We start from the raw sequence: 27455 nt of genomic DNA on the forward strand, positions 1-27455 counted from the left end.
CAGGACTGAATTGTCTACAGGCCTGAAAGCTGTTTGATTCCTTATAGGTAGACTTGATACTCAGGATGTTGTGATGGGCCACTCAAAGGCTGGGTCACCCGAGGTGGCATGGGTTCTTTCCTCCTGCAGTCCCCTGAGTTCAGAGAGGAGGCTCACATCTTCACGTTCTCTGGTGTAAACACAGAGGTGGGCAGTTGCTTGAGGTGTGAAGCTGTGGTGGAGGAGCTGGAATGGGCTCTTCCAGCCTGTGCAGAACAGCTCTCTACTGTGGTTGTTGTGGTCCAGGGCATGGTCATGGCATGGACAATGGAAAATAGGAGCTACTGGTGGAGGAAAGGTGCAAACAGGGAGGAAAGTCCTGCTTTCCAACAGTTCTCTGCATTGACCTGCAACATCCCATATCTTTATCCAGCACTGCCCCTCTAGGAACAGGGACCACCTCTAGGCCTTTCCTTCTTCCACTTCTCCTTCCCAGTGACCCAGGAGGTATGGGTGCGTAAGCAGGGTTGCTTGCAAAACAGGCAAGATATAGAGTGAGCATAGAGGATCTTGTACTGCAAGGGAGTGTGTGTTCTAAGAAAGATGGGGGTGAGCAGATGGAGAGGGAGCTTCCCCTCTCCCAGAACCTCACAAACCCTGTCTGCCTTTTTCAGGTGCCCTAAAGTCACAGTACTCCCTCTCCCATCTCTCTCATACAAAGGTCTCTTATACACCATTGTTTTTTCTCACGCCCTTCTTTCTTCCCCTCTGTCCTCCTCTGTTGCACCTAAAAAAAATCAGTTTTCCTGTGCACTGCAAGTGTCTTGGGCTGATTCAGTATTAGGTAAGTTGGACACGCTGACAATCTCCAAGATTAACCTGCTATTGGTCCTAACAAGGAGATCAGAATCTGGTCCTATGGCACGCAGTTGATCCAGGAATCTCAGCCCCACATCACTACGTATTCTCTTGTGTGGGGAAATGAGCTTTTTCTATTAAATTTAAAATGCATTTTACATTTACTTGGATGAGTGAATGGAGGCTGCTATTTTTTTAACCTCATCTGCGTATGCAAATAGTGTGGAAACGTGATAAGAAACTCTTATTTTAATGAACTAGAATAAAGGGGCCTAAATGTCATTTATTCTTCTGTAAAGTCTTTTATTGCTGGGTCATTGTTATTTATTCTGTGATTTTTCCCATGAAGTGTCATTGACAAATGAAGATTAATTAAGACTAAAATAGGATGGAAGAAGAAGTAGCTCTTCTGTCAATCTGCACAAAGTACTAAACCCAGTGGAGGTTATTTCTAAAAGTACTTTTGAACTTCGGAAAGGCTTTTAAAATTTAAGATTATTAGGATATTTTTTAATGACAGCCAAAATTGCCAATTGTTTAAAACGAATGTAGAGTTTCAGAACTCATCATATGTCAGCAGAATTCTTTCCTACTTTTTAGTTTTGCTTTAGACTTTGTTTAAATTCCTTCATTTTCACATGCATATGTGGAATGCACATTGTTGCAAACTCATGCCCATAAAAGCTCTCCCACATTACACCTATATCAAATATGTGATTATGTGGTATTGATATGATTGATATATATTTATACATTTACTGATATGATTTCAAATGGCCTTGTAGTGGTGGAGGGGACCAATTAATTAGATAAGTATAACCAGGGCATGGGGCAAGGGAAAAGAAGAATGTGTGGGTTAGGAAGACACTTTCAGCAATGGTGAGCTATTAAATCATCTGTAGCATGCAACTTCATTTATAGATTGCAGCTGCATAGCAGCTTAAGTGAATCTAACTCCACACTATTGTGGTGCTGCTATCCCAGCTTGTTCTTCCTCTTACAAGCACACTGGCAAGCATACAACTGAGTGGGGAACAGTTCAGGCAGCTGATACAGCTGAAGCGTAGCCTGGGATATGAAGAGTAGGAGGTTTTATGCTGGTTATGCCATGCAGCTGCATATGCACTGGTGTCAGTGTGAAGACAGAAATGGAAATATGTGGCTAGTGCAAGGTGAAATTGAGTCTGAGAGTATGGGAGTGAAGGCTTAGATTGGTTTACGCTGCTGTCAGACTCCAGCCACTAAACTCAAGTCTCAAGTATAAAAGCTTTTGACTACAAATTCAACATTTGTGTTTGTTTCAAATAAGTTATTTTCATGAACATTCCTGGTTGTAAATCCAGTCATTGGGATATTTATGGGAAACAATCAAAAGAGGCACTGGTATGGCTGAAACAAATTAATAAAGACTGAACAAATGTTTATGGTCAAAGATAGATTTTTAGTTCAGATTAGCTAAAGTATCTGTATTTCTCCACATTAGAGAGGAGTCAGTACTCTAATCTGTATCGCGGTTCAACTTGAAATGTTCACAAAGGTTTGGAAAGACAGTGGTTGGCCAGAATATACACCTTCTGAAACCAGATAATTCTGGAAATCGTAAAGCTTTTGTTAGCTTGCCTCTGATATATATGCTTTAAGATGTTTTAGGAAGTGTACCTTAAAATTCTATATAGACTTCCATTGCTTTTACCTAGTAAGACAGGTTGCCTGTAAGCCATGGCTTCCAGGTACACAGAGGATGAAAGGAAGAAACATCCAGGAAAATGAAAATTCCAGAAATATCATAAATAGCCAGTGCCGAGAAAATACTATTTCATAAACAAAAATCTGATCTGATACTACCAGGAGGACAGTTTCCTCTGTGGCAGAAAAACTGGTTGTTTATGAGGCATCCTTATTAAAATGGGAGAGACTGATAGAGACTTTGAGATTTGGGATGCTAGAAACATTCTTACATTATATTCACTTATCTGTCTCTGGTAACAGAAAGACAGGGAAATTAATGACACTTGCAGTAGTTCTATCCATGGGATTGATATAAGTACTATGATTATTAAGTACTAAGTTTGATTTAGCATTCAACTTTGACAGCTACTTGTCCACTCAATCATAGATCTAAAATCTATGACCTCTGACTAGCTGCAATAGGATTATTCTATGAAATGTTTGCCTCTTTCATGCATCAGTGATCTTCTCTTTTGAATTTCTCTCTGAGTTTGTTGGGATCACTATGATGCATAGATAGCTTTGGACCAATTACAAGTTCAAGGCACAGTGTCTTATGATTTTCAGCTTACTTAGAAGAAAAATACCTTCTCTTACTTGGCAGAAACTGTTCATTTCTAACTTTGCTAATATGTAGGATATTTTGTCTTGAGACCATAATGTTATGATTTGTGAAACAGCTATTTTAGATCAAATTTAAAGGATTTTTCAGTGTTTATTTTATTTATTTTTGTGAGACCTACAAATCTGTAATCCATCCAATATAGAGTCAGTCTTTAATCTTGACAGAGAAAAATTTCCACAAACAGACTCCCCTAAAGAGTGCCTCCACAGCCAAGTGTTCCCACTGTTACACATTATCAGACAAAAAAAAAAAAAAAAGAGAACAGTGCCCAAAATATCTATGCTTTAAGAACATTTCTTTGGAGAAGACGTTGTATGTTTATGTAATAGCTAAAGCGAGGGTCCTAGTCCATGACTATGACTACTCAATACTACCATAGGACAACTAAAAACAATAAATGTAACAGTGATATGCACAGACATTGTAAATTTTCTAGAGTCTAGGTAATGTTTTATCAAAGTCAGAGCAATAAGGTAAGCTGGAAGGTGTTCCACTGACAAGCTGGGTGACACCCCATTTTAATGGACTATCATCCAACTTTACAGCTGGGTGTCTTGTTTGTCAGCTTATTTGTTTCAGCAATGACTTATTACGCAATAGAATAATTAATTCTAAGCAAAATTTTCAATACCATACTTCAAGGGACATCTGGCTTCACATGATTCCTCTTACTGATGTAGGATCATTTAAGTGGGTTGGATTTGAATTGAATAATGAACAAAAATAAATGATGCTATATTCCGCTACAGTTATCCACAAAATTTGATATCTTGACATTGCAATGGCAGCATTTGGTTGTTTGGTCCTAGCTTAAGGGCACTTAAAAATCTGAGGCCGTATTTCTAAATGAAGTTTTGCAGGTAGTCCTCCAAAGCACTACTACTGTTCTTGCCCAATGGGAATAAACAAAGGCATTATATGATTCTATTTGGCAAATATATTTCAGTTATATACCTTATGGGTTCTTTGCTTTAACTACTTCAGTTTTGTGTTGCTTTAGAATCTCTGAGCTTTGATAGCTGACTTCGTATGTGCTTGCACGGTGACTTTTGTCTTTTGACATCCCTGAACTTGTAATAATGTTAGATGACTTATTCAAGATTTATTTTTTTTCTTTAATTTTACATAAATCAAATTCATTGTGCAAGTGATCTGGACTACAAAGATTGTGAGTATCTACCAGTGATCCCTTAACACGTGCTGAGATATAAAAATACTTTTGCTTGGATGAGCATCCCATTACTAGAACAGTCTAAACAGATCATTGGTGTGAATGGCAATCTCTTCCTTCGACTTCTCACCCCACCCACTGTGTCATCATCATAAGAAACAGAGGGGTTTAGTCCCTGATTTGTAATAACTAATCTTCTTGCAGCAGAGAACAGCTGGGCTGTCTGTTCTGTTCATTCCAAGTTTCCGTTTTGATTTGAGGCAGCAGCTGGGTCATTCCAGTTCTCATTTGTGGAAACCTTGCTTCCTACCAGTGTGCCCTGCTTTGCTGCTCTGCTTGTGCTCAGCATATTAGGATAAGGCTGTTCAATGATTTTGCAGTGTTTCTTTGACAGTCCTTAACATGTAAAAATGAACCAGTAGATTGGTTTATTTTTTCCTGGTAACTCCTTTGGTCTGTTAATCTGGGATATTTTCTTATGTTCTATTTTTTCTTAGCAATCCAGATGTGTTTGTTATGCATGCTTTGTAAAATTCCATTATCACTTTCTTCCTAAATCAAAGAGAAATTAAGGACAGATTTGTTCACGTTATATATTCTTATCCAACTGGATCACTACCTACACAGCCTGCATTTGCAATGTATAGTGGATACACATGTTGTATGTTGAGGCAAGTCCTGGAGACCATTCTCAGGGAAAATTCCCACTGACGTCAATATGAGTTTTGTCTGAGTAAAAATTTCATGATTTGGCTCTTTGTTTTCAGGATGGGAATTATCGTTTTCTTCTCTGAGCACTCATTTGGCCTCAAAGTACCTTGGCTCACATGGTTTTCAATAAGTGTCTGGCAGCTGTACTGGCAAACTTTCAACATCGTGGGATTCATATTTATCCCTACATGGACATTTGGCCTTCTTCAAATCATCACAACTATTTCCAGCTTATTGTCCTAAGTGTAGAACTCTTCCCATTTTCAGACAAAGAATTGATTCTGAATCACACTCTTTACAGCAGAGTGGAATTGTCCCTCACATCTATGTATTTATGATCAGGATCAAGTATCTCTAAATCTGTATGGTAAAAAAATGTTTCATGCAATATACTCATAAAAAGAATATATAGACACATGCATTCCAGGAGGCACTATGCTCTGTTCAGTCAAGGGTAAAATGACTTGGCAGATTCAGTAAAGACAGATCAACTAATTCTCCAATCCAGATGTAGGTGTATGAAATGCTGTTAAAAGGACATTGAAATCTCTTACAAGAAGAACTTAAAATAATTTGACCAAATTTGAACAAAATATGCATTCAAAACAAAACTGTCAATAGCAAAAAAGTAAGTTACAGTACAATGTTTTGCTTGGCATTTTATTTTCTCAAAAAAGCCAATTTTCAAAAGTTTCTCTGATCTCTGGCAGCTGCCCCTGGTGTCCCAGAATGCTTTGCTTAGCAGAAAATAAGAAAAAAAGAAGTGAACCAATCCAGCTTTGCAGGTGCTGCCATAGTGTGATTAGACCTCCTCAGTTTCTTACAGCTTCATTTATCTCATTTCTCTACTTTCATCAAGCTGTCTCCTCTCATGTAGCCATCCATGCCTGATGCCTTCATCCTTGCGCCATTTAAGTCTAAATATGTTTCTTCCATGTGACCTCTGAACCTTATCTAAGGAAGCGTGAGAAAAATTAATGCAAATCAACAAGCCAGTGAGAACCTACAAAACATCTAGATATGTGCATTGACCACAGCATCTTTAAACACTTATTGTTGTATCTTTGTCTTTCTTTTCCCCATTCTCCTCATAACCATTTTTGCTGCTAATGGACTTTATTAATGCCAGAGATTACCTGTGCCTCATTGTTTCTTGGAGTTCCACATACACTCATAGCATGTTGTCAGTAATAACAACACTGACCATTGGGACAAGAAGTACTATAATCACTCCTGAACTTCATTCATTGTGGTATTTATTTTTATGTGAGGCATAAGTAATATAAAAGAACTTGGTGATGCAAAGCGTGTCACACTTGCACCCTTAGAACATGTTCTATTAAATTGAATAGTACATGAAATTACAAGTGTAAGACAAGCTGTAATGCTAGCAGTTTCACTATATTTTTTTGGTATCGCATTGTAGTGTTTAAGCCTCAGAGGCTTAGCCGTACTTGAGCTTTAGAGAAAAAAAAGCTTCCTAAAGCCTCCCAAGTTAGTACCAGACTCCCTAGGAAGAGTAAAATGCATGTACCATTTGTGGGACTTCCTTTAGGGCAGACATGCGTATGACTTGTTCATAAAGTTCAAAAAGATACAAAAATATTCATTTAATGCAGTTATTTAAATGATGTTGTGCTCACATACCTGTTCAATGCATCAGGAAAACCTAATAATCAGGATAAACAATACATTGGAAGTCTCACTGTGTCAGTATACTGGTATGCAACAAAAAATCCTCAAGATGGTGTCTGACATAGTAAAAATGATACAGATAAAAGAAAATGAACAGCACATATCCCTAGAGGAAGACTGCTGAAGTTTCATGAAACCCCTGTTCTATTGTCCATGAGGATTAATTAATTTTTTAAAATTGGCTATCAGATTCATTAAAAAGTGTTAGTAAGTTGATTTTGTGACTGGGCGGAGAAGCATATGCTCTAATTACAGTAAAGATGGATGGTATAACCCATGCGTTAGGAATAGCCTTTTTGTGGGAGGCATCAAATCCAAATTCCAGGCTCTGAATGAATTCAGAACTTGGTGGGAATGACAAAATACATGGCATTTGTCTTTTTTATGAGCTGCTTTGTTTAAAATCCTGGTAAGTTTGTGCTACTATGCTTAATTTATGCTCTAATTTGGAAAAGAAAAATATAATTTGCAAGCAAACCTTGAAAGATTATTGATAGGGGAAACCGGGCCAGATTGGACAGCCCAAGAGAGGTGAGGCAGCCACAGCTCCATATGCCCAGGTCCAACCGGTAGTGAGGCTAAGCATGTATTCCTAGTAGACATAGGTACACAGGGCACACGTATGCACCACATATGTGCATATATTCATGGGCAGCCACACAGATCATACAGACGGACAGACACAGCAGGCACACAAACACAGACAACACAACAGTCTCATCCTGCTCCTCTCGATGGCTGAGCACAATGGAGATGTGATGGTGAGAATATATATATGTAAATATGTACAATGCAGATCCTCCCAGCAGCTGGGCTCAGTCTGCCCAGTAGCTGCCCCTAGGCCCCAGTCAGTGGCACCCAGAGATACAAGCCTGCAATGCTGAAGCCCCTCTCCAGTCGCTCAGTCGCACATATATCCTGCTTCCCCAGAGCTGGCTGGGACTCCTCTGGTCCCCTAGCATCCAGTCCACCGTGGACTTTACTGTGAAGACACACATACACACGCATACTCCAGTGGGTCGCACTCCTAAAGATCCCCAGACCTTGTGTTCCCTGGCAGTTGTCTGGGACTCTCTGGGTCCCTCTGGTAGCCAACTCCACCACCGTCTCACCCTTAAAGATTCACACCTTACTGGCTCCCAGACACTTCACCTACTTGCCAGCTACTCCAATGTGATCTCCACTAGTGCTTACATACTCAGTCTCACACCTGCACTTGCTCCAGTTGCTGGTGGTCAGACTCCCATACAGACCAGCAAACTACATGTGACTGGCCCTTTAGATCCCCTTACCCCTCTATTTTTCCACAGCTGTTCCTCCCCAAGCACCCCATGACTGGTCCTGTGCAATCCCTAAATGCTCTTCCCCTGTATCCCATAATGTATCCCATACCTCTGGTCAGTGATCCCCCTAGTCCAAAAAGTGCTGTGCTGTTGAGTCATCTTGATGGCTTGGATCATGAATAAGTGACATGAACTATTTTTTTTTTTCTTTTCTCTAAATCATAATCACACATTTGGTTGGTTTTTTTTTTTTTTTTCTTTTTCAGGAGCATTCCAGACCAGAGTATGAAACCAAACTGCTGCAGAAAAAGCTGAAACATAAAACCATCACAACAGAAAATTCAGATGAAGTAAGATGCAACTTACTGTTTTCAATCATATTAGATTTATTTTTCGTTACATTGTGATCAACTTTTTGTCTGCCTCTGATGGATAGTTTGCAAAAGGTACTTTTTGGTGCTCTTAATCAGACTTGTCAGTTACTTGCTAGGGGTCTGGTGTTATGCAGTCTTGCAGTGCCATTGAAAGGCTTTGAGATCAGCACTTTGCTAGCTCTACAAAGTAAAGCAATTTGCATAGGAATACGGTTGACAGGTGGTTAAGGATCTAATCTGTAGAGTGATGAATGATAAGCAAGATAGTCATCACAGGAATTCTTATAGCAATGACCTGGAATATTGGAACTTTGTGGACAATAAATAAAACCGCTTTTATTATAGTGATTTCATTTGCATAGGTAACATTGGCATCTTTAGTCGTGTGAAATTTTGATAACATTTCCAATATAAATGGAAAAATAATAATGATATACAATTTTTAGACTGAAGTGTGTTTAGGAATTCTATGGCTATTTCAAACCTCAGAACAAACACTTTTTTCCCCAATGTTCTCCCATTTTGTAAAATGCTGATTGAGGTGTATTTCCTAAGCACTCATAAGTCCCTGTATACTTTGTTCTTTAGGCATGGTTAACCATTACTTACTCCCTGCATGCCATATGTGCCAGCAAAGCCAAAGCATTCCAAAACCATGTCCAGTTTCCAAGTAGAAGGAAACAGTTTAATTTGTTTAAACATTGAGAACCAGTATCTGAAGTGGAGAACACTCTGGTTTTCAAGTTTGGTCCAACAAATTTAGCCTTGCAGCTTATGAGAGAACTTAACTATCCCTTTCTTCTGCTTATCACTGTCAAGATTGTAAAGCTTTTCTAGTGAATCTTTCACGTCAGTGAGACTGCCTTTCCACTGTTGGGCCCAACCAAACTCCGCAGAAGACAATGGAAAGGTTCTCAATTACTTTAATGGGCTTGGATCTTTCCCAATATGAGCAGGGACGCTCACATAACAATATTGGGAGGTCTTCCCTTACACATTAAACAGCTCTCTAGGCCTTCCAAGCAAGGGATCAAAGAGTGCAAAAGACGAATAAAGCTGCTACTGTCATTCAGCTTTTTCTGACTTAAAGTAAGTGAAATCTGGAAACAAGTCAGCGATTGGTGGTGTAGAATATTAGACTTTTGTAGTCATGAGGCAGTGTTAGATGATTGCCTTGCTTAAATGAGACACAGAAATCACAGCATTATAAATTAGAAATTAATTTAAGGTGAAAGAAAGCATTGAAAAATGCTAAGAGCATAGGTGGAAAAATGACGAACAATGTAAAGATCCAGCACTATAAAAACGGGAAGAACTCCTTTCAGACATCAAGAAGGGAAAGGCTTTCCTGGAATATTTTTTCTGCAATTATTTTTTTGTGCCAATGTGGATGGAAAAATAGCACTCAGAAAGAAAATATTTGCTTCAAGTTTCTGGGGTGTCTGCATGCAGAATTTCTCCAATGTCCTTATAGGAGACAAAATCCTATTTTGAAAATTGATGTAGGCATTTTGAATGGTAAAACTCCTGATTTTTAGTAATATTTAATTCTAAAGTAATTTTGAAGAAAATATTTTTGTTCATTGCGTCATTTAAGTATTTTCCAGAAAAGTTTTCCAGAGTCATCTCAATCTCTTTTCTAAACATCATTTAAAAATAAAGTACTTCAACATTTGCCATCAAACAGTTACTCATAGGGAGCAAACAGTTATACGTGTGGCAGAACATTTCGTGTGGGTTGATTAAGGTAAATTTCTAATAAATGTATTCATCCTGCAACTTACTGACTACCATCTCTCCCTAAATTACTGAAATATATTCCAAACTTCAGAGCAGTTTTCCATTAGTCAACATCTTGCTTACTAATTCTGTTGCAATCACTTTTTTGATTTCCTTCAATTTTTTTCCAGCAAACAACATGTTAGTCTGGGTTTGGAAGATATGTTGCTCAGTGGTTTTTACCTCAAAATGTTATGATATTATAAGGGTAAGAAATGTTTGTGTGAGAACTGCTGAAGAAGAAAAAGGCCGGTTCTTTAATTGAACTGTTATGTTTGAGGTAACTGTGGAATTGTACCATTACATTCTGTTTTGGGAGATTCTGAAAAGTTAGACATTAAAAGTGATAAGTATATAAGACTGAAATAGTTCTTCTGCCTAATTTTTAAAGGTTTTAATCTTTTCTTTTTCCTCCTTCGGACGGCTGTATGTTATACTCATTGAAGACCTGCATGGCAGGTTCATATGAAGGCACAGATTTCTGTGAGGTCTCTGGCTCAGTACTTCTGTCTTGTTGGGTGGATGCCAGGGTACAGGACTTTGTCATATTAATAGTGCAGATCTAGTTTCTGGGAAGGCATCAAAGTAGAGGTCTCTCTGTAGTTAGAGTCAGTCCTCCTAATCTCTTGGTTTTGTACGAATACATAGATGCCTGTGAGGTCTCAGTCTCATCATAACTTGGTTGACAGTCTAATGTCATAAGTCTCTGTGAAGTTCTCGCCTGAATATTTTTAGCTAACTAGTGTAATTTAAAGGCATATCTTCTGGGTGTAGCTGGTCAACAACTGTAGTGTGCTGTGTTGATATCAAAGGACAGGCCCTGGCACCACTGACTAAAACTTCTTGTTACTTATCTAATGTGAAGTCAGAAGTCTCCAGTTCAGCAGCTGTGGCTTGTTGGGATAGAAATGATGCCAAAGCTGTGGTTATTATGAGAATACTGATTTAGAGCTTACTTAAAGGCATATATTTCTATAAAATTATTGGCTTGTTTCCAGTATGTTAATTCCTCTGTTCCGGTGAGGATGTGACTAGTTTTATGGCAAGAAACTGAGCTTTTATGTGGAAAGCTCTGTGTACAGTGCCATTTTTTTTTCTTGCTTTACTCCAACAGGGAGTCCCTGTGAAGCTAATTAGGTTATTTTTGCAATGAAGGGATAGACGTTTGGTTATGGGCTGGTTTTGTGATTGCAGAAGAAAATCAACACCACTTACATACGCTCTAATAATAACTTGGGAATACCTGTTAAGAGGATACCTACATCTACATAGTTTTCCCTGTCTGCTGTTGAAGTCATTAACTTTAATGGCTGTGGAAGATGTCCAGCACCTGTCAGGGCCAGTAAACATATGAGTCACTCTACCCAGGCAACAAATTCCAAATCAGCTTGATGAGACTAGTTAAGAGAAAGTATTACAGATTTAATGTATTACTTGCCCAATGGGGTTTGTGTTATAGAATATAGCTTTCATACAAATACCACTTAGGGTATATATGCCACTGTAATAAGCAAAGAACAAAATTTCAGCATACACCACCTTGTGTGGTTCAGGCTGTTTTAATAAATATTTTATTGCTTATTTTGAGAGTGGGAAAGAAACTGTGAGGACTCAGTGCACTTCACAAAAGATTAGTGTGAAATTACTCTTACAATAACACCCTAAGGCTCTACTGTATCAGAAGAGAATTCATTTAAAGCTGAAGAGCTGAAAAATTTACATGAAATACCTCAGTTTAGGTAGCAAATGCATAAACAGACAGTCCTTATGAATTATGACATTCATTTTAAAAAAAATGACAAATTCTAAGGTACTGATTCTGGAAACCTGCAATGATCTGTCTTATAATCAGTAACACTATTTGATTCTTTGGGGTCACAGAAGTAAAGGCTTGCAATGCAGAGCTTCTTGATTCATTAAAAGGCTTCTTTGTCCTTGTTGTAGAAATGAAGGCTTATGTGTACATGCATGAATGCATTTGTCTGATAATACATTAATGCAAATATGGCAGATGTAATTTTTGTAATAAAGCAATTCATATTATTTTTTTGTTGTTCTTATGTAATACACTACAACATTGAATATGTGGATAGAAATATTTAACAAATAGGGTAAAGTTACTGTATCTGCAGAATGTTAACTAAAGAAGGTGTTGGATATTTGTAATCTTCTGATATGTGGTTCCTCTCTCTGTGCAATAGTAACATTCTCAATGGAAATACACGTGGGTCAGGAAATGAAATTGGTCTTGTGCCTGAAAACATGCAGATGGGGCTAGATCCAGCTCTCACTGGAGCTGATGGAAAGAAAGCCTTCCAGTCATTTCTGGGAGGGATGGATCAGTCCCTGATTCCTTTTCATTAAAAGTCCAGCTGATCCGGCAAATATGATGCAACATCACATATACTCTTATCTGTCCTACTTGACAGGAAACCAAATAACTCATTCTACATATTTCTCAAGGAAAATTTTCTTTATAGAAAAAAAGGGCTTGTCTCTTGGCTCATGTCCTTACTTGGAGCAAACCCTGGGAATAATAGAATCTGGCATTCTATCTTACCTTTAATTAATTTTAATTATGAAAGTGGCAGAATAAGTTATTTAAATTGTTAATTCAGGTGGTAATTGGAAAAAAAACCTTATTTCTGAACCATTGCTTCAGTTAACAACTTAATTAAAGCAAACGTGTTTGAAGAGGAAGGTCTCTAGTGTAAGGATGATACAGATAAATATAAAGTAGAATTGTACATTGCTGCTGAATACTTTATATATATATTTTAAAAATTTCAGCACTGCAAAACACGAAATAGTAATTCTTGCTACTAGTTTGTTCCTTATGCAGTTTTGCATAAGCAAATCTCCCATAAGGCCTAAGAAACACTTCAGATATTAGAGCCTACATCTTTATTGAGCAAGTCCTTGATAAGATTAACTAAAGAAAAAACACCCCTTTTTATATTAGCTTTAACTCTGTAGAAGAAACCAAGAAAATTGGTCATAAATGCTAATTTGTACAATCAGAACAGTAAAAGAACCTAAAGTTCCTTAATAATTAATATTGAGAAAATACTTTGTTAGAATTTATTGGACCTTATTATTAATGTGATTAAAACACCATTTTTAATTCAGTATTTCTTAAATTGCCCAGTGTCTTTCCAGCTTTTTTCACTGCTTTACTTCGACAAATAACTTCACTTTCAAAGCATATGGGATATTAAGAGGAATATGTAATTACGTATCTTTTTTTTTTTTCCTTGTTAACTTATTTCTTGCATCCTTAACTTTTGAAAATAAAAAAATGGAGAATGACGGAAGATGAATAAGGACACTTATGACAAAAATCTTAGAGAGAGATCTCATTATCTTTATTGTACAAATATTTGTTTGGCTAATTGGATCAAACACATTTGAAAGGTAAATGTTATAATTCTGATTATTTTAATGTTTATTTGAGTTCTGGGTTACACCAATTTTATACCAGAGTATTTATAAGGAGAATTTGTCTTCAGAAGACTGTTGACATTGTCTTTCAGTGTGTTCTTATTTAGATGTGTGGGTTCTTTGATATAGGATATATGATGTGCATTCAAACCTCTTCCCCATTCTTGTCTTGGAATTTGGTGAATTTTTTATGGAGTAGTGTAAAAAATGGAGCTAAAAATGTCACACTTACTCCCTGTGTCTCTGAAAATCTGAGGTGGGATTTTCTCATTTGTATCAAATGAATAAACCCAACGTATAGCCACAGTTCTGTGCTCCAGTATTTGGAACTATATTTCAGTCAGCATACAGAAAGAGGTAGCAATCGGTAGTATCTTCCGATATTCTTGATATGAAGAAAGAAAATGCTTAGAAATGTACTATAATAGAATAATTCATGTTGGAAAGGCCTTCAGGGTTTCATCTAGTCCAAACTCCTGCCTAAAAGAGTGTCAGTTAGTTATGATATCAAACCAAGTTGCTCACGTTATTATTCAATTGGGTCTTGAAAACTTCCAAAGACGGAAATGGTACAACTTTTCTGGACACTGCCTAACTGTCCTCATGGTGTAAAATCATCTCATTATATGCAGCCCGAACCTCTCTTGTTTCAGCTTATTTCCATTGTCTCTCATTCTCTCAGCATGTACCGCTGTGAAACGCTTCTCTGTCCTCTTGATGATCTCTTTATACAAGCTGAGCAAGCCTCGTTCCTCAGCCTCTCTTCATGGGACAAGTGTTCCAGGGCTCTGGGTAGACTCACATGAGTTGATCAATTTATTTTTTCTACTGGAGGGCCCAAAACTGGACACAATATTTTAGATGCAGTCTGAGTGCTGAGAAGTGGAGGTAATAACTTCCCTTGATCAACTGGTTAAACACTGGTTTATACAGCCCGTGGTGCTGTTGGCCTTTGCTATCAGGGCATCCTCCTGGCTCATGTTCAGCTTGCTGTCTACACAGACACCAAAGGGACTTTTCAGTAGAGTCTGTACTACTGCAAGGCGTTTTCCATTTCAAAGGCAAGTCTTTGCATTTGTCCTTTTTGAATTCCGTGAAGTTCATATAGACCTGTTCCTTCAGCCTGTCTAGGTCCCTCTGGATGGCAGCTATGTACTTAAGCATATTGACTGATTTCTCCCCAATCTGATGTCATCTGCAAACTTAATGAGCCAGCATTCCATCACCTCCTTTGGGTCCTTCTTTAAAGATGTTTAACAGGGCAGTCCTAGAATAAAACCCAGCAGTACGCCGGCTGTTACAGGTCTCCAGGTAGAGTATGACTCATTAGCTAATATCCTCTGAGCCAGACCATCCAACTTGTATTTTTCTGAAGTCAAGGCAAATTACATTGAAAAGTCTCCTCTTGTCCACAAGTCTAATCATTTTCTCATGGAGAGCAATCAAGTTAGTGTGGCATGATTCACCTTTGGTAAATTCATAATGACTGTTCACAATTACCTACTTCTCAGAAATGGGTTTCAAAACCACTTTCCAATGAACCAAAGAGACGCCGACTCCTGATTATCCTTTTGTCTTTTCTTTGAAGATGGATACAAAATTGTTCTTTCTCCAGTGGTCAGGGCACCTCCCTGGTCTCAGTGTCCTTCCAGAGATGATAGAGATCAACCCTGCAATAACATCAGCCTGCTCCTCTCATTTCCATTCCTCTTCTGAAAGTTACACGTAAATGAAATAACTGCTTATCTTTTCTAAACAAATAAATCATCATTCTTTTGTCTAGATATTTAAATGGTTTTTAACTCAGAATACTGGATGCTTTTTTATTCAAATGTTGGAGGCCAAACAGTGCAGATCAGAGCCAGGATTTTAAGAGAAAGGTATCTAATGGTCATGAAACTCTTTCTGGCAAAATAAAAATTAGTGGTCTTTTTCAGAAGAGTGATTTGAACTTTGGAACAACAGAAGGCACGGCTGCTGTTTGTTGGTCTTATTTTTGTTACTTATTAAGATTTTGGCTCAAGGAAACTTTCTTTCTAGGGCAGTACTACAGCTTGTGTTGTTTAATCATGTTACTGGGACTTAAGCATACGATTAAAGTTAAGCACATTCCTCAGCATCCTGAATATGGATACAATTAAATGCTTTCTTGAATTGAGGCCTAAGCTTCTTATTGACAACATCAAAGATGATGCAGGTCTCTTTCCTATTAAACTGGATGGAAAGAGTCATTCCTACAGGTTCTATTCATCAGTATTTGGAATTAATGGGAGTTCTGCCTGAGTAAGTAATAAAGTATTAGTCCCTAAGTCTGCAGTTACCGCAGATGACTTAGTAGCACATTGTACCCAGTCAAAGACTATAATAACAGGTTAGAGGGTTACAGCAAAGTCTTAGGATGAAAAATAAATCTCCAGAAGTCTGCTGGGTTTTAATTTAATGCAGATACTCGAACTTAAGAAAAACTAGAGTATTTTCCCGTTCCTGTGTGCTGGTGACAAACTCCTGTATCTTGGAGTATATTTTTTACCTTCTGTTGAGCATATTTATAGGGTAAATTTCATGCTATTAATCTCCAAGGTCAAAACAGAAGCCCAGACTTGGGACAAAATTTACACAAATTGGCTGTGGAAACAACAGTTGGTTAAGCTAGTTGCCAAGAATTTTTTATTTGATGCATACTGCAATCCTGTCTGCAATTTTAAAGAAATAAACTGCATTTACATTAAATTCCTTTGGGCATCCATCCCGTGAAGATTGAAATTCCACATACTCCAAGCTTAAACAGCTAAAGAAGTCAGTTTGAACTGCTCAACTTTTGCAGCTATTACCATGCTTAATTGAAAAACACTTGCCTGCTGATCTGCTGATTTTCATGACTCACTCAATTTCGGGATAAGATGGCATTGTGTTTGGAGGCTCCTTCACACCATGGTATTTCATGTAATAGATAAACTTGAATTCTTACCAAGTTATTGAAGTCAACTTTTTCTCTTATTGATGTCACCTGAGTATTATGCAACTGAATTTAGTGAGAGCAGACAGTTGCCGTCTTTTCTTTGCATAAGAAATTACAGTGGCTTAGAGAAAGCACAGACAACTTAGTGGACCCAGTGCTGCACTCTGTTTAGCTTCTTTTGGACCTGATTTTCCTGCTCTGTTCTTGATTTCCTTACTGATATTTATTGCCTGGAAAATAGATCGGACCTCATTTCTTGAAATAACTTAAATACCATTTTGAAAGTGTTGATACTTGTCTCTTAGATTGCAAATAGATCTTTAAAAATTAACCTACTGTAATATTTGAAAATATTTAATATCTCAGTCAGACTGCTTTGTTTTACAAATGCTGTACCAAAAATACAGCTTCCTGTTGATGCATTACAAAAGCCATCCTTTAGTCAGGTGACTCCCACCCCCAAATTCTGAGTCCACCCAGCGAATTCATTTCTTGCTTGCATCTGCTTCCTCCTCTACTGCAACTCCGTCACTGATTGGTTTCAGTGTTTCCTTCCTTCCTTCATGCTAATTCCTGTTTTCTGCAGCTTCTATCATGGCCTCTTCTAGTCTTATTCTTGTCCTTCCCGAGATACTTTTCTTCCAATCCACCTCCAAATACTTGTCTTTATTTCTCCATCCTTATCTTGCACCTCATAGTTTCACAGCACTACCTTTGTTTTCTGTCTGTCTATTTTTCCTTAGTAAGGACAGACAGTATAGCCAGGTACACTGGCTATGCTGATGAAGGAGGAAGAGATCCCACCTTATGCTACAATCACTATCAGTTCTGAGTTTAGATACAGGGAAAGATTGTCAAATCCAGACATGAGGAATTAATGTTCTTAATTTGCAGATAGAGCAAACATTTAAAAAGGTTTCAAAGAACTCTTCTATCTATAAACATTGAACATAAAGATATTATTGATTTTTTTGTTTGTTTGTTTTACTGGATCCATTGTCAGCTAACTGCTACATACAAAGCAAAGTGCGCTATGTTTATGGAAGTATCCTTAGAGGATTGTGAGTCATAGCACCAGGCATTATGAAGCAAAACAGCAAAACTCTAGATAAAAAAGTTTCAGATTTATTTCTTGAAATGCTCTGCTACTCTGGAAACAATATTGACAGCAAATATGCCATATCCAATAAATGAAAAATATTTTTTTACTGAAATAAGGTAATCTTTGAGAAATGAAGGATTTCAATTTGCGAAGTGTGCTGGATTGAAGAGCTTTGGGAGTTGAACACAGAAGAGGCTTAACATTTCAAAGTTACAACTTTAAAAATTATTGTGAGTTTTCATACAAAGCATACATGAAAAAAATAATAGGAAAGGCCTCTGGACATAATTAGGCTTAATCACCTCAAAAAAGATATCAGTCACTAGAAGGCAGCTCACAATAATTAAGAAAGTGTTTTTGTAGCTGTAAAGTTGAAATAAAAAGTTACAAAAAAATAACTAGCACATCTATATAGTAAAAATGAGTTCTAGTTGGCAAAACCAATACTTTTCCTCCAGTGTGATGATGATTTAATATGAGTCAAAGGCAGAAAAAGTAGTTGGAAAAAGGGAATGGGAGAATATCAGCAGTATAATCTATATTTAAATGTGCACCAGCCCAGGCTAGGGGATGACTGGCTGCAAAACAGCTTTGCTAAGAAAGTACTTGGGTGCTCTGGTGAACAAGTTGAATATGAGCCATCAACATGTCCTTGCAGCAAAGGCCCACAGCCTCCTGGGATGCATTACAAAGTGCATTGCCAGCAGGTTGAGAGAGGACATCCTTTGTCTCTACTCAATCCTGGTGATACTGCTGCTGGAGTGCTGTTCCCAATTCTGCACCTCCCTGTACAAGAGAAATATGCACGTACTTGAGTGAGTCCATTGAATAGTCACTAAGTTGATTAAAATGTTGGAGCATCTGGCATAACCTGGTATGAGCCTTTAAGAGGCTAAGAGCTGAGATCATTGAACCTCAGGAAGAGAAAGGTGAGGGAGATCTTACCGATGTGTTCAAATACCTGAATGTCAGGGATTCATGGAGATGGAACCGGCCTCGTCTCAAGGTTGCCCAGTGGAAGGACAAGAGGTAATGGGCACCAACTGAAATACAGGAAGATCCATTTAAAACTAAGAAAAAACTCTTTTACTGTGGGTGGCAAACACTGGAACAAGGTTGCCAGATAGTTTGTGGAGTCTCCATCCCTGGAGATAATTAAAGCCTAACTGGACATAGGCCTGAAAAACCTGTTCTAACTGACCCTGCTTTAAGCAGAGTATTTGACTAAGATGATCTCCAGAAGTCCCTTCCAACTCTGGCTGTTCTGCAGTTCTTGAAATGCAAGAGAGAAATGATCCAAGCAAGTGCAGACAAATTGTTTTGACCACAATAGGTACATTTTAAAAGAAAATGTAATTTGAGCTTTACTAGAAGTACTTGAGAAATGGGACAAAATGTAGCAGGGGTTTACTAATGGCAGATTAATAAACTATGCCATCTAAACTGGTGTCATTTTTTAACTATATAATTGATTCCCTAAGGAAGGGAAATGTACTGTACTTCAGTAAACTCACATAGTGTTGTGCCACAAGGGCAATATCACATATTTAATAGGTTAGAAATCAATATATTTCACTGTAACTGACTGGAAAAATGGTTATTAGATTTTTCATTTTAAAAAGTATCTTATTTTAAAATGGTTAATTATATATAAAAAAAGAAAATCTTATTTTAAAATGGTTTATTTGGCAATGCAACTGCAGCACCTTCCATCCACTGCTGCTTGGTGCTTCATTCCTCATTCTTCACTGCTGTCCTTCATGTGAAGATTTTACATCACCCCTTTTTTCTTTTTTTTAATGAACCAAACATAGAGCTCTATGCTGTGAATAAGGAAGGCAGCTGCTTACTCATTTCAAGGAAAGAGAAGGGGAGTCCTGCACAGGCTGTAAGCCTTCCTACTCTTGTTCCTGGCAAGTGGCAAGGGGTTCATTGCATACCATTATCACTGCAGGGCCAGAGGAGATGATCTCACTGTCTTTAAAAGTTTACAGGACTACCTGTGAAAGAGATGGGATTAGAATGCAGGCTGTGTCCATTTGGTCTTCTCGAATTTACTTCTGTGATTGCTTTTTAACTGCTTGCATTTCAGGTGGTGTACCATAGGGCTTTTTTCCCTTTACTGGTGTTGTACTTTCAGATGCTAATACTTCTTTTTTTTCCCCTTCAATCTATTTTTCCACACAAATCTGCAGCTGAGTCTTTCTAAGCATATGGCATGGCTTCTTTTTCTTTCTGTGCTTCATCTTTCCATGCATTTAAGTGCATACCTGTTGATTTATCCAGGTGAAATGAGATAAAGTATCAGGCTATGCAGCAGAAAAGGTGTCACGCTGAATTTGTCTCTATGAATTTCAACACGTTTCCCCTCCTCTGTATCTTTAAAGGGACTTAAAGGTGCTATAGACTTGGGAATAGCTTACTGGAAGAAAGCTAATGTAATGAATGTGGGAAAATTTGCAGGTGATCTGATAATTTTAAAAACATCTGAGGATCTAAAGCTTTAGAATGCAGGTAAGTCCTGTTCCTGACAGATTTTGTTTCCCAATGGATATGATATAACAAAATTATTTGTTCCTTAATTATTCCTACTCTAGGCTTGTTCAGTCATGGAAAGAAGCACAACGTGGCTGGGTTCTGCTGTTCTATTCTTCAGGATCTAGAAGGTTCCCATATTAAAAAGCCAGGTTTTCATCCACTTTCATTTATTCCAGTATAAAATTAGTATTGATGAAACTTAAGCCCCTTTTCACCTAAGTGCCAAGCTAGGGAATATCCCAGACTTTTAAGACCACTTTTGCTGGTTAGTTTCTCCCTATGAGATGAAAAACATAGAACAGATTCAGAGAGACAAAAATTGAATCAGAAAAATGAAGTGAAGCACAAATTTGGCTAGATTTTTAAACAAGTTGGAGGAGGAAGTAAGTAGACAATTTCCATTTTGGCTAACTTCCAGAATGGCTAAGATTGAATAACTAATAAAGTGTACATTTAAGCATAATTTAAAATTTATTTGGATTTTTATAAAATAAAAGCTTATTTTTCTAGATTTGTGCTGTGTGGTAAGAGATGGTCTTAATGGGTTTGCATGGGAGCTGAAGCATTACCAGTCCGAGCAATTAAGATGCAGTTAGAAGCAGGGCTAAAATCTGAGAGCAGGAAAGGGTATCATGAAAGAATAAAAATAATCACAGGTGTTCGAGCAAAAGAGTAATTATGAGCAACTTACAGAACTTAATTGCTATCCATTTAGGAAATGTAAGGCCAAAAGCAAGGTAGACTGAACTGTTCAAAACCCATAGTTGTGTAAGTAGTGAAGAGCAAATAAAACTTGCTATAGCATTCTCCCACCCCACCTCCTTCTGCCATTTTTTTGTAAGGAAGAAAAGAAAAAAACCAACACATAGGTGGTGAGGCAGAGGGCAAGACTGCTCTCAAAGAAAAATTTTGTTAGCTGATTTTGTCACCATGCCATGATGCATTGTCACAGCAGCAGAACAATATATATATTTTGTCTTGACTACTAGTGCCAAAACTGAGCTTTGTCTAAGAGCTATTTTGTTGTGTGACTCTGATGCTGCGAAGATTGTAATCTTTTCCTTACCTGTCCCCTCCTCCACCTCTCCCTACACACCTTCTGCTTTTTGTTTTTTGGTAACATGGGGTTTTAATGTAGACACTAGGAACAAATACTTCCTTTCCATCTTGTATTTGCTTTTTCATTGGTGAGTGCATGATGTGTTCCTTTATCCCCTCCCATTCTACATCACAAATCTCTGCCTTACAAAGAGTTATGCATGCCTGAAATCTTATGCATGTACACAAACACCGAAGCTGATTTAGAAAGAACTAGGTGCTTGGTCTTGGTTCAGAAAGCACTGAAAGTGAGTGTTAAAACTTACTACAGTTTCTTTTGGATCTAGTTGAAAGACTATAATTACAGACCTGTTATGAAGACTGCTTACATGCTGCTTATTGAAATGTAAGAATTAAATACAAATTTAATAAAAAGTTGACCTGCAGAGATATGCTGACATGTAGCAGTGCAGTTGATAGAGAAGAAACACATCACTGATTGCAAAGATGAAACATGTCCTGGACCTAAGGGTTCTGTATATGAAATATAGGTTTTGGTATTATTTGGTTAAGCAGAGTTTACAGTTTCTGCCATTTCCTTTGGTTTTGCTGGTGGCCAAATAAACACTTAATTGAAATATTTTCAAAATCTGTAGAAGGTGAGCATTTCAATGTAGTACTACTATATTTAATTTAGGGCTAGATTGTGTAATTATTAGTGAAATGTTTTAAGGTTTTCCGATGGGCTTAGAAGCACAAGTTAAACCCTTGCTCTGTAGTAATTCTGACTCCCCTGCTGCCCATCTCTTGAGTCAGTTATAACTGAGTTTTGGGGCAATCATTGGAGGAAAACAAAGGTAATAGGACGTGGTGTTTAAATGCATTTCAATTGCATGTGAAGCTGCATTGCCTACAGTGTATGCTGCACTGATGAATCACTTCTATTTGTCTAAATATTTTGTTCTATGGAAGAAGCAGTTATGACATCCTAGAAGTTGTCCAAGGCAGAAAGGCCTTAGGTGGTGAAATTGTTAGTGGTACACAGCTATTCTACCTGATACTCACTTAAAGGTATGCCCAAAAGAGTATGACGCAGTAGCATACCTCTTCATTTCATGGTTCCTAGTTGTTCAACACAGCCATCGGGATTGTAAGAAACCACTGGCTGTTGGCAGGAGAGCTACCATCTTTCATATGATACCTAATGGCAAGATCATTTCAAATGGGAAGTGAGTCAGCCAGCTGCATGCAGAATTGTTTGGTAGGGAAAATGACCACATTGAGGTTAGGAGGTTGCTTTAAATCCCTGGATGGCTTTTGGTGAAAGTACAGGAGGTAGAAATTTCAGGCAAGCAAAATAAAACCCAGCCAGCCAGATGAAACTTAAACAATGAACCCTGGCAAGCCTACCCTGAATATCTGGAGAGTCCCAAGTTTACAGCAAGTTTCTCCAGGTTTCCCATTTTGCTCCTGGAGCTTTGTGCAGACATGTTGCTGTTGTGCATACACTCAAGCTAAATGTGAAACAGCCCTTAGGAGTGGCTCAGTGAAATAATTTAACAGTATGCAATGAAACACACTAAGGATTATGCTCTATTTCAGCTGAAAAATAATTGGAGTCCATACAGCATGCCAAAGCATTTCACTGCCAAGCCAGCCAAGTGTGTTGGCTGCAGTTTTATAAGGAAGAGAAGCCTGGAGTCACTACCAGATGCACTGCACTGTGCTGATGCTGGTGGAGCCCAGGTATTCAGCAGAGGTAGCTGCTAAGAGATAAGCTATTTTGGAGGATGGCACATTCCTCCTATAGTCTCGGATGGTCTACATTTGGGCTGTTCTCAGGGAGGGATGATGCTCATTGGTCCACAAGCTTGAGGTATAACACTCTAATCACAGCTGTCAGGAATGTGGGCCAGAGGATAAATTGAATTCAATTCATTTTAATTTTATATATGGCTGTGTTTTCAAAAGGGCTTAACAGCTGATAGGTCCCACTGAGAATAGTATAAGCTGTTGGGAGTTGAGCACTTTTGAAAATCTGGCTAGCTGTGCCTTTTCAAAAAACATCTCTAAAGTTTTCTTTTGCAAGGACTGAAAGAATAAGCTCTTCTTAAAAGTCTGGACATGAGAGGCAACAACAGAGCAGGACCGTTTTTAGGGTGCTTTGGCCTTTCTTTTGTCTGGCCAGTGGTTATGATGTGAAGACGTACCCACATCACCGACAGGCTCTGGAGCGGTGGTTGGGATATTTCCGGCAATGAAGTGTCAGAACTCCTGTGCCCATAGGAGAGTGTAATGTTCAAAGCTCACCTAGACAGCTTCAATGTATCCCTTCCACCCTATTTCAGCGTTCTGTTATGTCCACCGAGACCACAGAGGGAGGACAAACTATGGGACTGAATGCTCCTCTCTACAGAAATAAACAGAGGGGAAAAGGCTATGCTGTCTCTCTACCTTTGATACCTCATAAAAAGAAGAGAAAATTACTTCCTCTCAGAGACAACCTAGGAACCACTGTTGGAAGAGCTATTCTTTGCCTGTAGATAGCAGGGAGCAAGCAGCAAGTATTAACACTCCACCTGAGCCTGTAGAAGTCTGTAGGGTCTAATGTGAGATAATTTTTTTGTTTGTTTCTTTTCAGCTCTTGCTTTGAGTGTTTGACGGACAGAAATCGCAAGTGCCCAAAGTGAACAGCTGTTTTTATAAATACTGCCCCAGGATAAATATCCTATTATTTTCAAAATGAGTCATTGTCAGTTTGAAAATAGAGTTAAAGATGAGAATGCAACTATGACTAAGCTAGGTGTGTCTCATGTACACAACTTTGATGGGACAGGGTGGTTAAATGGATTTTCAAGCAGGAGGCAGGTACAGCAAGGAACAGCAAGCTACTAGTGGGGAGCATCTAGGGTTTGACACATTCCCTTTTCTTCTGAAGCTTGCAGTAGGGGTTGTGTCCCAGGTAGGGATTAGGAATTCAGGAAACATTATGATATCTAGATGCACATGCTATCTACTGTAACAACAGTATCAAAAAATCTAGGCTATATGTTGTAAAGTGTCTTCCTCCGTGCTCTTCTTCTGTCTGTGATTATGCATCTTCTCTCAGCTCTGCTGAGAATCTGGTGCTGTAGATAACTCAGATAAAGAGAATCCAGATTAGAAGAAATACTTTAGTAGTTACACTCTTGAGCCTTGAACATCCTGAGTACATTTGCAGCAAGAATATATCACATTTAAAATGCAGTCTTCTCTGTGGATTTGCCTTACTGGTGGTTCCTGAGGGTGTGACTTATACTGTCCTTTGTTTCTTAAGTGAATAGTATAAGGAATATTCATTCCCCCTGCCAGCTACTGCACTCTGCTTCTTCTGTGCTTCTTTTGTTTGAGCCTGGAGCCTGGTGCTGAAACTCCTTCTGATGGCAAACTAGTAATGAACAATCAAAGCTGTGCACCATGACAGTAGCAGGAAAACAATCACAGAATCACAGAATGGTCAGGGTTGGAAGGGATCTCTGAAGAACGTCCAGTCCAACCCCCCTGCCAGAGCAGGTTCATCTACCTTGGTTGCACAGGATGGTGTCCAGGCGAGTTTTGAATGTCTCCAGAGTGGGAGACTCCACAACCTCTCTGGGCAGCCTGTTCCAGTGCTCTGCCACCCTCAAAGTAAAGACGTCCCTCCTCATGTTTAGATGGAACTTCCTATGTTCAAGTTTGTGCCCATTACCCCTTGTTCTATCACTGGACACCACTGAAAAAAGACTGTTCCCATACCCCTGGCACCCTCCCTTTAAGTATTTATAGGTATTGATAAGATCCCCCCTCAGTCTTCTTTTCTCTAGAGTAAAAAGATCCAAATCCCTCAGCCTTTCCTTGTAAGAAAGAAGCTCCAATCCCTTGATCATCTTTATAGCCCTTTGCTGGACCGTCTCCAGCAGTTCCCTGTTTTTCTTGAACACGGGGAGCCCAGAACTGGACACAATACTCCAGATTCGGCCTCACCAGGGCAGAGTACTGGGGAAGTATGACCTCCCTCGATCTGCTGGCCACACTCTTCTTGATGTACCCCAGGATGCCATTGGCCTTCTTGGCCACCAGGGCATGTTGCTGGCTCATGGTCATCCTTTTGTCCGCCAGGACTCCAAGGTCCTTTTCCACAGAGCTGCTTTCTAGCAGGTCAGCCCCTGACCTGTACTGATGCATGGATTTATTCCTCCCCAGATGCAGTACCCTACACTTGCCCTTGTTGAACTTCATAAGGTTTCTCTCTGCCTAATTATCCAGCATGTCCAGGTCATGCTGAATGGCGGTACAACCTTCTGGTGTGTCAGCCACTCCTCCCAGTTTTGTGTCATCAGCAAACTGAAGAAAGATAATCCATAGACCTGGTTGTTTGGTTTTCCTTTTTTTTGTTTAAGATTACGAGTTGCTAGATGGTACTTTTGGTTTATTATATTTTATCATATGTTGACCTCTAGAAGAAACAGCCAAGCAGGTGCTAGCTTGGAATTAAAAAATAAAAAAATAAAAAAATCTGCTTGCATTTTGGCCATTTAACCAATCAATAAAAGACATTTTACAGAGGTAAATCAGACCAACTAGAACTTACAGCAAAATCCAGTGATAACAACAAGGCCACTCAGCTTCACAATCGCCTATTAAGACTTTTATTTAACTCCTTACTGTTCTGCCTTATCTTGCACTGCCACCTGCGTAAGACTTCTCCCCAAATATGATATTCCCTAAGCATTCTCAAAACCGCTCAATCACCCTAACATCAGAGCAGGCTATTCTTTTTTTGCTTTCTTGAACTTATGCAGCCTTTCTATGGAGTCAAACTTATAGTCATTAGAAACATTATCAGATAAACCAGTGAAAAGACAGGGACATATGGTGCTGTTTTGTTCTAAATTACGAAGTGATTTGCAAGAGGAAAAGCTTGGACAATTCTGGCCTAAGAACTACTCCTTAACTTTCTTTAAATAGAAATGATGCACTTTAGAATATTGTTTATCTGGATAAGGGTAGAAAACTGTAGTTTGGCAAGATTTGTCAATGAAAGGTTCTGGAATTCATTTTTTCTTCCTGAAGATATATAAGCTCAGATTTTTGAAACAACAACACAATAAGACATTTTTCTCTACAAGAAACTGTGGTAACACTATGAAAATGTTGTTATGATCCACAACCTGATGCCAGGCATCACATCTTTGAAAAAGGTATACACACAGTCTAAGGATTGTGTATACCTTCAAAAGACATATGGGCAGGATCAGGAGATAACATAGTCTGATGCTTTGGAAAAGGGAAAGGATGTTGTCTAAATGCAAAAAAATAAATAAAAAAAAAAAGTAATAATGCCATGGAAGCCATCCATTGCACAATGTTGTCTTCGTCACAACATGACAATATTATCTAAGGCAGATTCTGGAGCCAGAAAAGATTTAGTGGGAAAAGAAGTGTAGTAACCACTTACTGTCTGTAATAAACCAGTAGCTAGTAAAGCTAACTGTAATCTAAAATTATTCAGGTTATAGGATTGTTTATTTTTTTTTAACTTAACTTTACTTATCAGATTGTTGCTATTGCTTACCTGGCTAGGTATCATTTACCTACCTCTTGTTCTTTTGTGTCCCTCTGTTTTTCTAAGTCACTCTCTTACAAACAAGCATCTCATACACTGAGGTGTGTATCCACAACTGAAAATATCTGCGTATGTTAGTTGTAGCAAATCTTTTAAAGCAATAAGTTTATAAAGTTGGCCAAATAATTCCAAGGTTTTTTAGCTTAAATTAAATGGTAGGTTAAACTTTCCTCAGGCCATAGCTGAGGTCTTTAATTTTAGTAGCAAAACTGAGAAATGTAGGAAAATTCTTTTCAACACTAACTGGTCTGAAGTGATCAGGGACAAATTGTGGGCAAGGCATCAGTTTTCTTTAAGTTAAATTTATAAAAACATACTGAAAACACTTGTATAGAAGGGTTCCATATGATTTAAAGAATAAGATCACTGAGGTATGTTAATAAATATTTTCCTTTAAGGAGGATTTTGAAAGCAATCAGAATAGTGAAAAGTAGTGGAGGAAAATGCATAGTTCAGCACAGAAAACTGTATCTTGGGAGACAGAAAGAGCATAAGTAAACAAGAATAGCCAAAAATCAAGCTTGAGCTAG

At 38.3% G+C, this 27455-nt stretch overlaps 1 protein-coding gene across 1 annotated transcript in view; it reads left to right on the forward strand.

The window, feature by feature from the left end:
* The window catches only part of ANO2 (anoctamin 2, calcium activated chloride channel), a 182006-nt gene that overhangs the window by 78471 nt on the left and 76080 nt on the right, over nucleotides 1-27455 (forward strand). The window contains exons 14-15 of the mRNA XM_009887457.1: nucleotides 286-297; nucleotides 8317-8400. Of these exons, the coding sequence (XP_009885759.1) occupies nucleotides 286-297; nucleotides 8317-8400 (96 nt within the window). The remainder of the gene's footprint in view (nucleotides 1-285; nucleotides 298-8316; nucleotides 8401-27455) is intronic.

The sequence above is a fragment of the Charadrius vociferus genome, unplaced genomic scaffold (assembly GCF_000708025.1).
Source record: "Charadrius vociferus isolate BGI_N301 unplaced genomic scaffold, ASM70802v2 scaffold116, whole genome shotgun sequence".
Taxonomy (NCBI): Eukaryota; Metazoa; Chordata; class Aves; order Charadriiformes; family Charadriidae; genus Charadrius; species Charadrius vociferus.